General features: G+C 38.7%; 1 protein-coding gene across 1 annotated transcript in view; it reads left to right on the top strand.

Moving 5' to 3' along the window:
* Positions 1-16,036, top strand: part of LOC104138509 (GTP-binding protein Rit2) — a 184,439-nt gene that overhangs the window by 67,776 nt on the left and 100,627 nt on the right. The window contains exon 3 of the mRNA XM_009666151.2: positions 13,539-13,612. Coding sequence (XP_009664446.1) covers positions 13,539-13,612 — 74 coding nt within the window. The remainder of the gene's footprint in view (positions 1-13,538; positions 13,613-16,036) is intronic.

The following is a 16,036-nucleotide window of genomic DNA, read 5'->3' as shown; positions in this document are numbered from 1 at the left end:
GGGCTATCACATCTTAGGAACAGACTTTGGAAGCTCACAACTGATTTTGATATTACAAGATGAGATGAGCCAAATCTAACAACTCATTCCTGCAGAAAAGGAGGAAGTCCCACCCCCATCTCCCCTTCTCCCAGCCTTATTGGCTTCACTGGACTCCTTTCTGAGCTGATTCAACACTAGTCCGGAAGAAAACTAAGCCACCCCAAAACAAAATAGGCCTACCTGTTTTGTCTACCAGGTTAGAGAGTTGAATCAGTTAGCAAACAGTTCAGTAAGCTGCAGAAGTGGCACAGGAGATGGCATAGAACCATGAACTGGGGGAACATGAGGATAAGTGGACATGAAAGAGGAGAAAAGAGACCTTCTCCTTTTGGGAGAGGTGGCTTGTGAAAACTGAGTCAGTCATCTCACCTAGCTTCTCTCTTAGACACTAGCCTCTGAGACAAAAATCCCTTCCCAAGCTGATCTCTGTTCTCAAAGAGAATAGAGATAATTATCTATGCCAAAAGTACACATGGATTCAAAAACCATTTAGGAAACTGTCTGGAGGAAAAAAGTCCATCAAGACAATTTAAAACAAAGATTCTACTTCTCTCTCAGAAGGGCACTTGAGGTGCAGATACTTGAAAGCTGAGAGAGTATACCAGGGAAGAATCACTACATGGGCTTCCTTGGGCTACTGATCACTTTCCAAAAGAGGAAAATGGATTAGATGAACTGTTGACCTGCTATGATTTTACTCTTTATGTTCTCAGTTAGAGCCTTTACCTGCTGTAAATGATGTTAATTGATACTCTAGCCAGTGAACTGATGTTTCCTTTCTCCCCTGTTTCAAAAAGCAAGCAAGTGGATGAATGACGCTGTATTTCCCAAATACCTCTGTTCAACATCTGCCTGCCATGTCTGAAACAGGAGAGAAAACTCTTTCTGCTGTGTGGGTGCCATGAGAGACATATGCTGCATGGTCGCATGGAAGAAAGCACCCCTACCTCTTAACTATTAATGATTCCTACTTATTATCATCCAATCTCCTTTAACTCTCTTTGGGTTAGAATTAAGAGACATTCCTGCTTTGGCTATCTTCTCTTCTCCAATGAGCAAAGTGTCAGTGGAGGATCAAATTGTGGTATATAGCCACTATATTCCTCCCAGATACAGAATCACAGAATCACAGAATCGTTTAGGTTGGAAGGGACCTCTGGAGATCATCTAGTCCAACCTCCCTGCTCTAGCAGGGTCACCTAGAGCATATTGCCCAGGATCACATCCAGACGGGTTTTGAATATCTCCAGGGAAGGAGACTCCACTACCTCTCTGGGCAACCTGTTCCAATGCCTTCTAGCTTAACAGTGTATCTGCTAAACATAGAAGAAAAATACTCCAGTCCTGTATTTAGCAGTGTTCTGTGATAGACTTTTAAGCACTGGTTAGCCAGATTAAAGTCTAGGGAGGACAAAAAAGACTTTTCTCTTAACTATGACAAAATCAAAGCAATTCTGAGGAATATTCTCTATTACTACTACTACTACTACTACTAGTTAGGGAAACAACTAGATTAGAATCCTTTGATAATGATATCTGTCATATTAAGAATCTAGAAAGAGTTAGTCAAGGATAGAAATCTTTATTCAAAATTTGTTGGCTATTCTACACAAAATAGACTTTTTTTTTTTTTTCCAGGTCAGCTTCGTACAGGAAAAGAAACAGGCTGAAGACCTGTATCTCAGCAACTGATATTTTTGCTTTGACTCAATGGAAAAATTCTTCTCTACCCCCGGTTTGATTCACCAACTCTTTACTTAATAAATCTATTAAACTGGAGTGGGGAGAAGTTTTGGAGAGTACTTCTTCTCACCACAAAAGAGCTTTCTCTTGGAGGTAAACTCTCAAGCCTTCCTTCAGACTTAGACCGATACACAAAACACTGAATGACTGTAGAAAACTGAGACAATAGCTCTTCTTAGGTTTTTGCTGCTGTAGGGCTTTTAGCAGAGTCTGATATACACAATCACAGTGGATCAAGCCACTCATGTAATCTGGGGTATTTAGCTCTTAGTCTATAGCTTGAGTGTGAGCACAATGTCAATCTGACTGATGACCTTAAGGCAGGTGAGTTTGTTTGTTTATGCAGAACTATAATCCACAGTGAAGTCACACTTGGTTCTCTAATTCACAATATAAATGTACAGACATTCTAGATTATGGTTCATCTCATCCCAACATATACATCTTAAATAGGCCAGATGAATACCTTAGGCTATAAAGCTGGGCAGAATCCATCCTATCCTATTCAAAATTATGTGGCAACTGAGGAGAAGATTCAAAGATCCTGTGAACTAGATGACTGAGACTGGAGTGAACACCTAAGTCATTCTATGTCTTTAGCCCTCTGGTTGTTTAAGAGGTATCACAATGCGTATGCAAGCATGACCAATATGATTGGGATCATAAGCTGAATTGAAATGAAACTTGCATCTTCTTAAAGAGCATCACCAGTGGAAAACTAGATTTCTTCTGCCTTGTATATTATGATTTATAAAAAATACCTCCTAAAATGATCTGTGAATTTGGAGGAGATATTCATGGTATGATATCCTAGATAGAGGTGGATGATTTATCTAGCTCTGTTCAAAATTCTTTGTCACAGGACAAATGTCTCCATTAACCTTTCTTTCATAGAAGCCAGCAGCCTTCTACACCCTACTAAATCCAAAGCCCCAACCAAGCTAATAGCCACACAGATGTAGTCAACTTGTTAATTACTCCCCCTGAAATGGCAGGAAGTGAATTCATAGCTGTCAGATTCCCCCACTTTATAGCACAATCACAGACTTGAAAGAGTAGTGAAATTGCTACCTGCTATTCTTGTTCCCCAAGATAAGGATACCGAGACTCCTGTTAATTATCATGTTTTGATTAAACAGGAGTACTTTGTTCACTTTGTTCATATACATCTTTGAAGTAATTGGCATTTTTCTGGAAGCAGAGAAAGTAATGATATGCCTTTATTAAATATTAGTAGCATAATCTATATTGTAAGTGGTTTCTAACAGAAAAGCGAGTGCTACAGCAACAATTTGCCTGAGTTATCTTTAGAATCGATTTGCCAAAATATTAGCATTTGTAAGGAATCATATTTTCTTGTATAGAACTGATTCTGAAAAAAATATTCGTGACCCAAACGAATAGTCTTATTCCTATAGGGAGGACAGTTTATAAGCAACATTTAGCCTGCTTGAAGGATTGTAATACAAGGTCTGATGAAGTGTTGAGTGAGTTTTCTGATACGAGATCTGATGAAGTGTGGAGTGAGTTTTCTGAGCAGTAAGTCATAGCCTTTATAAATATTTATATAAATTTAGTCACTTTGGTGCATGTTTGCAAATTAAAACCATAAATGGGGGCTTTGTTGAAAACAGTATTTACATCAGTACTGGTAGTGACTTCATTGGGCCAAATTATTCAAACAGGTTTTGTCAGTCTTCTAGGCAAATCTCTGCTGTACCTCAGCATCTCTCTCAGAAGTCTGCTGTTATTAATACAGGGTGGCCTACTCCACTTCCAAGGGAATCCTACATTTCACAATATGCTGTTATGTCATAAGGAAATCAAATTCGCCATACGTGTGTCTTTGAGAAAGAAGGAAGGGGATACATTGTTTTCTAGACTTCATCTTAATTATATGAATTGTAATTAGAATTTGACTGCAACTCTTAATGATTTTACTTTTCAAAGGCTTTTTGAACATGTATTTTGCTTTTACTAATAACTGATCGTCGCATCCTGCATTTTATGGCAGGAAAAAAAAAAGAAAACCCTGCAACTGGAAAGCAAAATATTATAAATAGTAAAAAAATATATATATATACTACTAGTATTAAAAAAGCCTATGTATCGTAGCAGAAGTCATCTGTACTGAAAATTTTTTGATCTTCAGTCTGCTCCTGGCCTAAATCTTTTCAGGACTAGGTAAATATTTTTATACATTTTTAGTACTCCACATATGGATTAATTTATTGTATTGCTAGGCCACTCTCGATCGTTTTTGAAAAGGCATGGAGAACAGGAGAGGTGCCTGAGGACTGGAAGAAAGTAAACGTTACCCCAATCTTCAAAAAGGGTGAGGAGGAGCCAGGGAACTACAGGCCAGTCAGCCTCACCTCCATCCCGGGAAAGGTGATGGAACAGCTCATCCTGGAGGCCATCTCAAAGCACGTAGAGGACAAGAAGGTGATCAGAAGTAGTCAGCATGGATTCACCAAAGGGAAATAATGCTTAATCAACCTGATAGCCTTCTGATGGGACAACTGGCTGGGTAGATGAGGGGAGAGCAGTGGATGTTATCTACCTTGACTTCAGCAAGGCTTTTCACACTACCTCTCCCATAACATCCTCATGGGCAAGCGCAGAAAGTGCAGGCTCCAGTGAGTGGACAGTGAGGTGAATTGAGAACTGGCTGAAGGGCAGAGCTCAGAGGGTTGTGATCAGCAGCACAGAGTCTAGTTGGAGGCCTGTAGCTAGCGGTATCTCCCAGGGGTCAGTACTAGGTCCAGTCTTGTTAATCGATGACCTGGATGAAGGGACAGAGTGCACTCACTGCAGGTTCACAGATGATACTAAACTGGGGGGAGTGGCTGACACACCAGAAGGCTGTGCTGCCATTCAGAAGGACCTCGACAGGGTCAAGAAATGCGTAGAGAGGAAACTCATGAAATTCAGCAAAGGCAAGTGCAGGGAACTGCACCTAGGGAGGAATAACCCCAGGCACCAGTACAGGCTGGGGGTTGACCTGCTGGAAAGCAGCTCTGCAGAGAAGGACCTGGGAGTGCTGGTGGACAACAAGTTAAGCATGAGCCAGCAGTGTGCCCTTGTGGCCAGGAGGGCCAATGGTCTCCTGGGGTGCATTAGGCAGAGTGTTGCCAGCAGGTGGAGGGAGGTGATCCTGCCCCTCTCCTCAGCCCTGGGGAGGCCTCCCCTGGAGTACTGTGTCCAGTTCTGGGCTCCCCAGGACAAGAGAGACGTGGCACTCCTGGAGAGAGTCCAGCGGAGGGCTACAAAGAAGATGAGGGGACTGCAGCATCTCTTCTATGAGGAAAGGCTGAGGGAGCCGGATTTGTTTAGCCTGGATCAGGAGGGTTCTGATCAATATATACAAGTATCTGAAGGGGGGGTGTCAAGAGGATGAGGCCAGCCTCTTCTCCGTGGTGCCCAGCGACAGGACAAGAGGCAACGAGCACAAACTGAACCACAGGAAGGTCCATCTGAACATGAGGAAAAACTTCCCTGTGAGGGTGACAGGTTGCCCAGGGAGGTAGTGGAGTCTCCTTCCCTGGAGACATTCAAAACCCACCTGGACGCGGTCCCGTGCAATGTGCTCTAGAGGACCCTGCTTGAGCAGGGAGGTTGGACTAGATGATCTCCAGAGGTCTCTTCCAACCTCAGCCATTCTGTGATTCTATGATTCTGTGATTGTCATCTTACACATTCAGATACTCTCAGACATTTATGCTTCTCTATGTTTGCATATGTAGATGAATACATACATAACTAAACAAACACACATACAGACACACACGTTGTATATAAGCACTATGTAAGCACTATATATATTATATATAAGCACTATAGTAAGGCACCCCCATCAATACTAGTACTCACAGTTAAAGGATTTATTGACTTGTTTCATCAGAATATTTGAGTCTAAATTTAAGTAAAAGAAATATGATTGTTTTATCCTAGGCAATATTGTGAAAGTGTTCACTTTACCAAGGACAAGTAGTAGTGGAAAAGGTGGATCTTGGCATTGGTATTGTAATCAATGATGGGTGGGTTTGGATGGTTTCTGTGCTACCACAAACACACACTGAAAGTGTTATGTTCATATGTACTGTTGTTATAATGTATTTGCACTGTGCAATAACTTTTGAGTCCCCATAACTTTGTGCAAGGTGCTGTACAACTGCAGAAGGTAGCAATCAGTTTGCCTTGCTGGCCACTTAGATCACACATGCTTAACCTTATTTGCCTGAAAGTTGATCTCACCTTGAATTTTCTATTTGACTTTATATTTTGTCTCCTTCTTGATGAGACCTTGTAGATGGAAACTTCTCCTATACAACTTTTTCTGCCATAAATTAACTCTTAATTTTGGTGCTTCTTAAAGGTGACCCAGACCACTGCTGGCTGGAAGTAGAAAGTCATTGCTGTCTCCTTTTCGAACAAGTTTGTTGTCATCAGCCTGATAATAAGGAGCCAGTGGGAGAAGACAAACCAGTTCTGACTTAGATTCCAATTCACTCAGATTTCTGTTCACATACACCTTTTAGAGGACAAATAATGCTTCTTTTTGTGCCTATCACAGACTAAGTGAGATTGAGTTGCTTGTGCTTCCCTTCCTTTTCAGCACAGAATGAAAGAGTACCACAGTAATGAAACTGCAAGCTGACATTGAGGAAGAGATGCTTGCACATATCTATAGACGTGACCACAAAAAAAGGGAAGACAGAAAGCGCAGTGAATAACCCATTTCCCAATTTGGAAGGCACGGAGTGCATTTCAGGTCACTGGCAGAGCTGGAGCATTAGTACCCGATGCTGAAAATCAATCAGGCTCCTGCAGCAGCTGTTTGTTTTCAGTCTTGCCCTGCACTATACACATCTGAAACATTAAGCAGCCCAACAAAAGGGAGAAACTTAATTTCAGAGCAGTTGTTTTAAGACAGATACGTAATGGCATTAACGGGGAAGCACTGCAGTGAGGTGAGAACCAAACAGAATGCCCATTACGCTGACGAAGCTTTTAGTTCTATTATTGAAACCAGACACAGATAGCGTACAGTCAGGAAAGGAGTAAGACCATAGTATGAAAATGAAGACGGCTCAGTTAAAAAGTAATAATAATAAATAGTCAGAATGCATGGGACTCACTAGGCCTAAACGCAAAGCTTTACTGTGCTGCAGTCATTCTTGATGGTTTGTGGGTAATCTAGGTCCTGTTTCTCAAGGTATTTGGGCGCTACTTTTCATTAGCAGTAGCAGGATTAAGGGCATAAGTTTATTGAGAACCTGGGCATAGCCTGACTATGCCTCTGTTCTCCACTGAAGATGTTAGCATTGCTTATTTTAGGAGGTCAAAATTTGCTGAAAAATGAGGTGTTGTGCTCTTCTATTTTCAGACTTACAGAATAGAAATATCCCATGATATTTCTATTTGCATCTTTACTCCTTGAGATCATAAAATATTTTATGAACACTTAAGGTTTCACTTTTAAGTACCACTGGCAATACAGGAACATCTAAAATGGAACACGGTATTTATTTAAGAACATGTCATAATGCTGAACCAGGTCTAAATAAAGGAAATGGAGAATTGAATCCTCAGTTGAGATTAGTAAGGAGAGCTGGAGAACATAGCAGTAATATGCTTTTGAATTTGGCAAGGTCATTTGAAAACAACATTACAGAATCTTTTCTGAAGACATATGTGGCCAAGACCTTGGTTTAATATCTTATCTGAAAATATGTTTATGCTAATTTGAATGCTAAAATGAAAACTGAAACAAAGTGCTGTGTCTCTCATCATGTAACTGTATGTATAATGAATAAATGTATGAATTCCTCTTATGATAAACACTAAACAAAGGAATGGTTTGTTTTCTCTCTTATTATTTTAATTTTCCCAAGGCCTATACTATATTCTTTCTGTAGGAGCAAGCCTAAGAGAGAGGTACTGACTACTTGGAATGCTCCATCAATTTTCTGCTTCTCTTTCATTGAAATGTAGACAGCAGCAGAGATGCCCAAAGTGTATGTGTTTACTGTAGAAACAGCTTCCATCTGTGGGTTTTGGAAGGCAGTAGTCAACTTTTCTGTGTTCTGTAAACCATCAGCAAGATTGTTCTGCCTGGAATGATGTTGGCTATTATAAATCAGGGTGGGCAACTTTTGCTGATAACACAAAACTGAGCAAAATCTGAAAGATCTGACCAAGCTACAAAGATGGCAGTACAGTGGCAAAAGCAGTTCAATACTGAGAAATAAAAAGCAGCGAGTACTGTAAAGGATGTCCTGAAATATTCCTAATTGCTGGTATAATAAAGAATTGTGTAACAATATGCAGAAGTGGAAATAGGAGATTTATTTAAGTATTGTGACTATTAGTCTGTTGTGGTATGTACATTCCTAATGTTGCTACTTGCCTTATTTTTAAGGATAGCCCTATCTATGAGTATTTACAGGGTGTAAGGTAATCAAATATGTCAGTTCTACTGACATAGGCCATTCATTGCTTATCATGTGTGCATAGCTCATAGAAAGGCAACCTCTGCGACTTGGTATCCTTGTCTGCAAAATGCTGATAGCAATGCTTACTCAAATTATAAAACAGGCCACTCCAGGAAGATAATTATATGCAAAGGGAAATCATAAGACCAATATGTTTTGATAGGCAATTCCTATGACATGCAAATTTTTATCTCCTGTCCGTTCACTCTCTTCTTAAAAATTCCTTGCTTTAACTAGAAACAACACTCACTCACCCAGATTTATGATCAGTCCTACGTTCAGAAGCATCTCTAAATTAAAATGCATATGTAGCAGATAATCAAAGCACACTTAGAGCTGTGTCTCCTGCTGTCTCTTTGGCACACAAGGAGAACAGCAAGAGGCAGAACTCCAGGTGTGACTGACTGAGCCTGGACTTCCTTCTGCTGGATTGGCACCTCCTCAGCCAAATAAAACATATTTTGGCTCATCTATATGTGAGAAAATCTGATTGTTTTTAAGTGCAGTTAATTGTCTACAAGATAGAGAAGATGAGAGAATATTAGTTGGAAGAAATATAGGCAAAATTAACTAGTGGAAGAAAGAGGCAACTGACCTATATTTCAGGGACTGGAACATGTCTCTCATGCAGATGAAAAGTCCATTCCAGCTCCCCTTTAAGTTGTACACCATCCAAGTCTATTTGTCTTGAAGCAGTTACCTGCTCGTAGCTGAAAAAGCTGTTTGATATATTTTTTATGAATCTTGCTTCTCCAGTGCTGAGATAATTGGTAGAAGCTTCAGCTTGCATTAATTATTGTTCTTCTGTCTTCAGAATGATATCCTTTAAAAAGGGAAACTGAAAAAAGTGAATGTGTTCATTTTACCGAAAAGACGATTTTTTTTTCATTATTTCATTTTGAAATATAATACTACAAAGGACAGTAGTACAATTAAGAAAATAAGTAAAAAATGCTGCTTGAAAAATACATTTCTTCTTGCTTTAAATGAGATATTCATTAAAGCAGGAAAGAATTAATAATAAAAAAGTATTGGAGCCAGTTGGTTCTAATTGTTGTTTTACCGCTTGGAAAATAGAAGATGTTCAACAATAAATCAAGTCAAATGGTATAATTTTTAAGCTGAAAATTTTACCTATTTTCATTCTAAGTTTTAATATTTTGTAGAAAATGAAATTCTTAAGGAAGCACTTATTTCATATCTATGCGATTATATATCTATATCTGTATTTATATCTATATAAAAGAGAATAACTTCCTATAAAAATTAAGTTTTGTCAGATATTTTAACCACTCAGTTTGGAAGTCAGCTATTTGATATACAGACTGTAATGGTTCAGGAGTTCTATTTCCTTTTTCTCTCTGATATCTACCAAGTGCTCATTTTTGCAGTGTATCTTTGAATTACTGTTTGAATCTGCTGCATTTTAGCTAAAACTATGTCTAGGATCTTATAACTAAATTCACAGGCTAGTAATATTGAATTTAATTTTAAGAAATATAAATGGCTAATTATTATTCTCTTCTCTTTTTTGTGCCTCATCTTAATACTTGCTGAAATTCCAGCCAGAGTTTGGCTTTTTAATACATTTTTAAAAGATCTATCCTTACAGCTGTAGGATGTAAAATCCAGACACACGTGTTGAACAGCTCCACGTTAACTTTACCGAGCGTTATATAAATTAATTAAGTGAAAGCAAATGTAATTAATTCACTCATTGTAAATAGTATAAAAATACCAGAGAACACTTGTAATAATATGAATAATTTTTAAAGAGAGCACATCATACAATAGGCTTGCTAGTGCTCCTGATGTTGATTTTCCTGTTTTGTTTCGTATACATTCACATGGCATTTCACTGGGACATCTTCACATCTGTTCTCTGTCTACCTGTTAACAACATGTTCCTCTCTGATCTTAATTCAGAGTTTATCAGTTCCCTTAGTGTGACCATAACGTGCGCTATGTTGCCTGGACTATAGAAGACTAGCCACATTGTAGTCTGTTTTGAAGTCCTTTGGGAAAGATGTAAAGACTCCATGGTTTCTAATTAGCAGAATTAGAGTTACTGACGAAACAGAAATATGTTGGCTAGGTCCAAGGGATCGAAAGTGCTTGAATCAACATATAGGCATCTCCAGGACGTTCTTGTTTACCACGTTCGTGCCTTTTCCCTATAGTCCAGCTAAGTCAGATAAAGATATTTTTCTAGATAATCCCTTACTCAGCTCTACCTCCATTACTTCCTGAGGTGAAATCTCAGTTTAAAACAGTTAATGGTAGAACAAGGACAGCATCAGGACAGCATTTTACCTCTTAGCTGGTCTTCTAGGTCCATATGGTATGAGATAGAATCAACATTTTCAATTTAGGCATCTTTCTTCTATCTCCTGCATTGGAAATATTAATTTTCCTAGTAGGCCGGGACATCAGCAGATATAGAGTAAGTGGAAGAGTCAGTGCTCTGACACTTTCACTTCCACTTCCACTTCCACTTCCACTTCCACTTCCACTTCCACTCTGATATAGAGTCAGTGCTTCCCAAAAGTCTAAGGCTTGTTGTGTTTGAGTCTAACAAGCTGGTAGGCCATGGCTGGGAGAGCCTTGCAATGATCAGCACTCTCATATAAGGTGTGGGCTGTGAATAATACTTCCCCCGATAAGTCTGAGCATCCTCTTAAGTGATTACCATAAGAAAAGTGAGTGTTCAGTCCCCCATTTCTTTCCCATTCAAATACAGGTTGAGGAGACCCCTGCTTAGCACACCCCATAGCTTTTTTAAATAATCATCTGTCCTGTCCTGCTTTTTGCACATACGCAGACAGAGAATATTACAAATGAAAGTTGTATCTTCTTCCTGTTTCATCTCTACATTTCTTAGAGCAAAGACGAATCCCATAAATAAAAATCTTCTTCCAAACACAACTGCCTAGAAAATCCTTTAACGTAATGTATTTGATCAATGTTCAGTAGAATATGTTTCACCAACAAGAAAAAAAAAAAAATTAGCATATTTAAAGAATGAAAATAGGATCATGATTCTGGCATACCAAAACATAAACTGCTTGGGGGCCAGCATTTTGGCACAAGATAAATGGAAATAGCACATGATTTTGCATGTTCAGTGCTATCTTTGCAAAGGAAAAGGGCTGTAAACACAGTCTTATAGCCTTGCTCCAGCTTTTCGCAGTTAAAACTTTACTGATTCGTATGGCGTGGTATCAGGGTACACCTGGAGTAGCTCAGCAGGGAATTAGACATTTAGATGCCTGCCCATTTACTTACTGAAAGCTAGGACTTATTTTCACAGAGGCCAGTGAATCTTTTGTTTATAACCAACCCTGGACTCCTAATTCATTTCCTTAGCAAATAAGACAGGAATTTTCTAGATTCCAGCTTCGTTTTTGTCCAAGTTCTGTATTTAGTTATGCAAATGTCTCTCTGCAGTAACTCCTTTGAAGCTACTGTATTAAAACTGAAGTGAAGAGAGAAATAGGGCCACAGCACGCTGGCTTTAGGGTATCCAGCTGCAGAGCCAAGAGCGTAAGCTAAATTTATGTGAGTTGTATGTTAACTGTGTATACATGAATGTATTGCAAATAGGCACCCACCTGCCTGTCAAGACATTTAATTATACTTTATAGCGTTAATAATATTTATATGAAGGAAATATCAGCATTTGATTGTGCATATTTTCATGTATTTTGATCTTTGCTTTTGGTTAAAAGGTAACAGTTCTCCTACATGGAACATTGTCTTATCCAAATAGATTGCCTGAACTGTAAATAGCCTAATTCACCATATACAGTCCCTCTTTGGCATTGGTTTTCCTCTCCAGGAACCCCAAGAAAGAGATCCGTTGACTGAAACATATGCTGGTTGGAATGCTCTGGCCCTGCTCAGCAAGACAATGTATCACACATTTAATTAAGCCTCTGGGTCATCCTAATATCAATGGGATTAGGTATTTATTTAAAGCATGGTAGGTGTCAAAGTAGTTTACTGAACTGTGGCCTAAAAGAAATGAGGGATTCATGGAATTTACTGTATGTGATTATATTATTAAAGATAGCCTGCTACTGAGTACGCAGAAGTGGGCAGAGTTAAGGCCATGCAGAATTCTTCGTATCTGAATGCTTTATTTTACCTTCTTTGTAGATGCAAATGTGGTTTTTATGCTTTTATAATGTGTCACGTAATGAAACATATGTATGGACAAGTTTGAATATCCCCATAATGCCTACTACCTGCAGTATAATGCTATCAAGAGCCTAGTCCTGATGGTTCTCTGGCAGTTGGAGTTTACAGGATTGAGCTATCGGATGGGGCCCAGCCATATGCTCATGCTGATTAATGACACTTCTCGGGTGCATTAAATGCACTTGTCTCCTCTTCATGCCTCACTGCACAGCCAAAGTGCAATACCAGTCACCCAGACCATTCAGACTGCTTTGTATTATTGTTTAATTAAACACAGATAATTTCTAGGACAATTCTGAGTATAAGCATGGCCTAGTATCTAAGGTCCATTTAACCTGAGGAAGGAAATACAAATGAGAGGGGAGTGAAATAGAAAGGTGAAGAAAATAGTTTATGTAAATATTATTTCACGTTTTTTGTTTTTCTCCTTCCAAATTTAGTTTGACGAAATCATGAGCTTAGGGAATGGTCCACCAAGCACAGCTTATCCTTTCACTCCCCTCCAGCCCTTATGAGTGTGAGGACACTGATTACAGAATTTATTTAAAAAAAAAATCCATTTGCATACTGTGCAGAGAGGTACCGAGTCCTAATTAATTGTTCTGACAAACTGATGTAGAAGCCCCCCTCAGCCAAAGGGAGATTTTCCCAGTAACTTGGAAAATGTCTAGCTCAGAATAGGAGTATTTACTTGAAAGCCTCTGTGGAAGTGTGACCGCGGTAAGTAAAAACCATCCTGGTGCGTAAACGAATACAGGGCCTCTGAAGCTTTGTGAGTTAAGCAGCACCTATGGTCTGTGCTCTCCTTTTAAACACAGGCACCTTTACTGCTTTAATATTTGGGGCTATGTCATAGAGAAGACTAGATCACTTTCCTTTTGCTTACACTTTTCAGCACTGGTAGGATTTGAAAAGGTGTCTCTTTGACTTGAAAGAAAGCAAAGTTAGGTCAGGCGGGAGAGCTTTAGAACAGCCTACTCCAAACCAGTGAAGCCATTTCATTTTCAACCCTCTGAGTTACTCCTATGCTTAGCAGTACTGCACCGTGTTTTTCAGAGGATGCCTATAAAACTCAAGTCCGAATCGATGATGAACCAGCTTATTTGGACATTCTAGACACTGCTGGACAGGTAAGTAGTTTTCCAATGTAAACCTTTCTACCAGAGATAAAAACAAAGATCTTAACCTCAGATAGGTGGGTCACTGGGCTAGAAACAAGCTTTCCTATTCACACACAAAGGGAGCAGTGGCAGAATAACACTGAAGAGTTAACAAAGGAGAAGATTAAAGGAGCGTTTCATTGGTATAATAGAACTTCAAAATCTGACCAGAAGAGATAGACAAAATTAATTAAGTAGAAGATAAAAATTATTTCTTTTTCTCTTGTAGGCAGAAACATCTGTCACAATCATGGAATGAACGAATGCTACGGTTCACTTATCTCAAATATTTTTTGTTCCTGTTTTTCTATATATTACAGAGATATCTGAGTATACTTATAGATCAAGTATTTTTTTACCATTCTTCTCCTCGTGTTACATTTTATCATCAAATGTTCACCCATAACAAAAGGTCTTACTGCCAAAAGCAACATAGAGTATACATATAGCATGTATATATATGTGTACATGGCTGTCAGTCAACTAAGTACATTTTTCACTGACAGTAAGGCAAAGCAAAAGGTTAAATGCAAGAGTTGCTCTACCTGATTCAATTTATTTTCTATCCGTCTTAAATTTTTTTTATCGTTTAATCAAAACGTTGCAGCAGGTTGATCTTTTTCTAAGGTGTGAGTTGGGCTGTCTTTGAAGGCTTTGATAGTTTCACAAGAAACCACTTTTCACAGTTTATGTGCACCTTGTACAAGAACGAGTCAGTCCAAGTACCATAGGTCCTTAAAAAAAGAAATAAAAATTTCTTTTATTTAAGAAATAAAAGCCTGGAAGCTTTGATCTAGGCTTTCCAAATATCTGAGTGCCCCTAAGCTGGGCACTGCAAATAGTGGAAATGCTGAGAATTGGAACAGCATCAAGTTACATCAGGTCAAATGTAGTTCAGAGGGATTATGGTTTGCATGAGTTTCACTTGTGAATGAAATATAGGCCAATTTCAAAGTGAACTCAACCAAGATTCAGGAATCAAAAGATGAATTATTCTTCCTTGAACAAAAAGTATATAGTCCCAGCAGTTAACCGGGGACTTGCTGCTGAATCTCCTCTGAAAGTGTTTGATTCTCCAGAAATCTAAGATAGATTTCAAGGTAACACTCCAAAGCTTTGAATTTATTTGACCTAGAATTTATTATTGAAACAGGCCCAGAAGTTTCTTATGCATAATAATCCTAGGATAGCTTCAGCCATGATTTGACGGGGGATGGGGAGGAAGGAACACCACAGTTGCTGCTGATTAACATGGCTGAAAATACGTGTACTTTTGATGGAGAAGAGGATCATCTTTGCAGACTCAGGAAATCTGAACCTAACTTCAGCTGTATAATGTCATTAGTATGCACTTACTAGGGGAATTATATCTCTAGCTATTTAGTCTGGTAAAGCCCTGTATGTTTAGGAATCTTCTGTGTTATCCTTTATTATAGTTCACCATCTAAGTCCACTTATTCTACTGCTTAATTCTCTATAGTCCGATTTTGTGGAACTGTTAAAGGGCGAAAAAGTAAAATACATTTTATCCAGAGATCAAGAGTAATGATGAATCATAATTTTTCTACTCAGCTCTTTGCTAATGCAAGAAAAGGAGAGCAAAATGTTCTAGAGGATTTCCTCATCCTCATAGGTGCCTTTCCAATTTACTGGTATTTTATTTCTCTGGAGACTCTGGGAGGGTGTGTGATTTATTCTCTGCAAACTATAGAAACGGCAACTGTACCTTTCATTTCATGTAGCGTACAGAAGATAAAGAGCTCCTTACGTTGTGCTCCCACTCACAGAGCTGTACAGAGATGAACTACCTAATCTCAAATTTGCAACTGTCATACAGATACCATATACACAGAGGAAACAAATCAGCTTCAAATGAAAGCAAAGATGGATAATAAATGAACCAAAAATGGATAATGTGCTCTTATTTTGAACTGGGAAGGTAATGGGTTGAGCTGGAGAAGTAGCATGTTGTAAAAACCAAGAGGAATCATCTTCTCTGCTTTGACTTTTTCCAGGTATTTTTATTACTAGAAACGTTAAAGATTGTACTGTTGAAAAAATATAGAACCAGATGGTCAGAATTTCCTTCTCTTCCAAAAAAGTCAAATCACACCTTCTTTTCATTAGAACTATGATTCTGCCAGCTTCTTTTAAATTGGAAAAAAAATTGAGGTAAATGGCCAACCCCATTGAAAGATTTTTTAGATTCAGATTAGGAAGGGAAAAATATCCCTTTGCACTGACCTTTTGACAAGTAGCTGAAAATAAGCTACTTAAGCTTCCCAGTTTAAGCGAGGTTCTTATTTTGTCAGTCAAGTCAATTAAAAAAAAAACTCTCCTTAGAACACAATACAATTTTTATTTCTGAATTTAAATAACTTCACTTAAACCTTA

The sequence above is a fragment of the Struthio camelus genome, chromosome W, assembly GCF_040807025.1.
Source record: "Struthio camelus isolate bStrCam1 chromosome W, bStrCam1.hap1, whole genome shotgun sequence".
In the NCBI taxonomy this organism is placed as follows: Eukaryota; Metazoa; Chordata; class Aves; order Struthioniformes; family Struthionidae; genus Struthio; species Struthio camelus.
The sequence above is the reverse complement of the archived record's forward strand: the minus strand, read 5'-3'. Positions and strand labels throughout refer to the sequence as shown.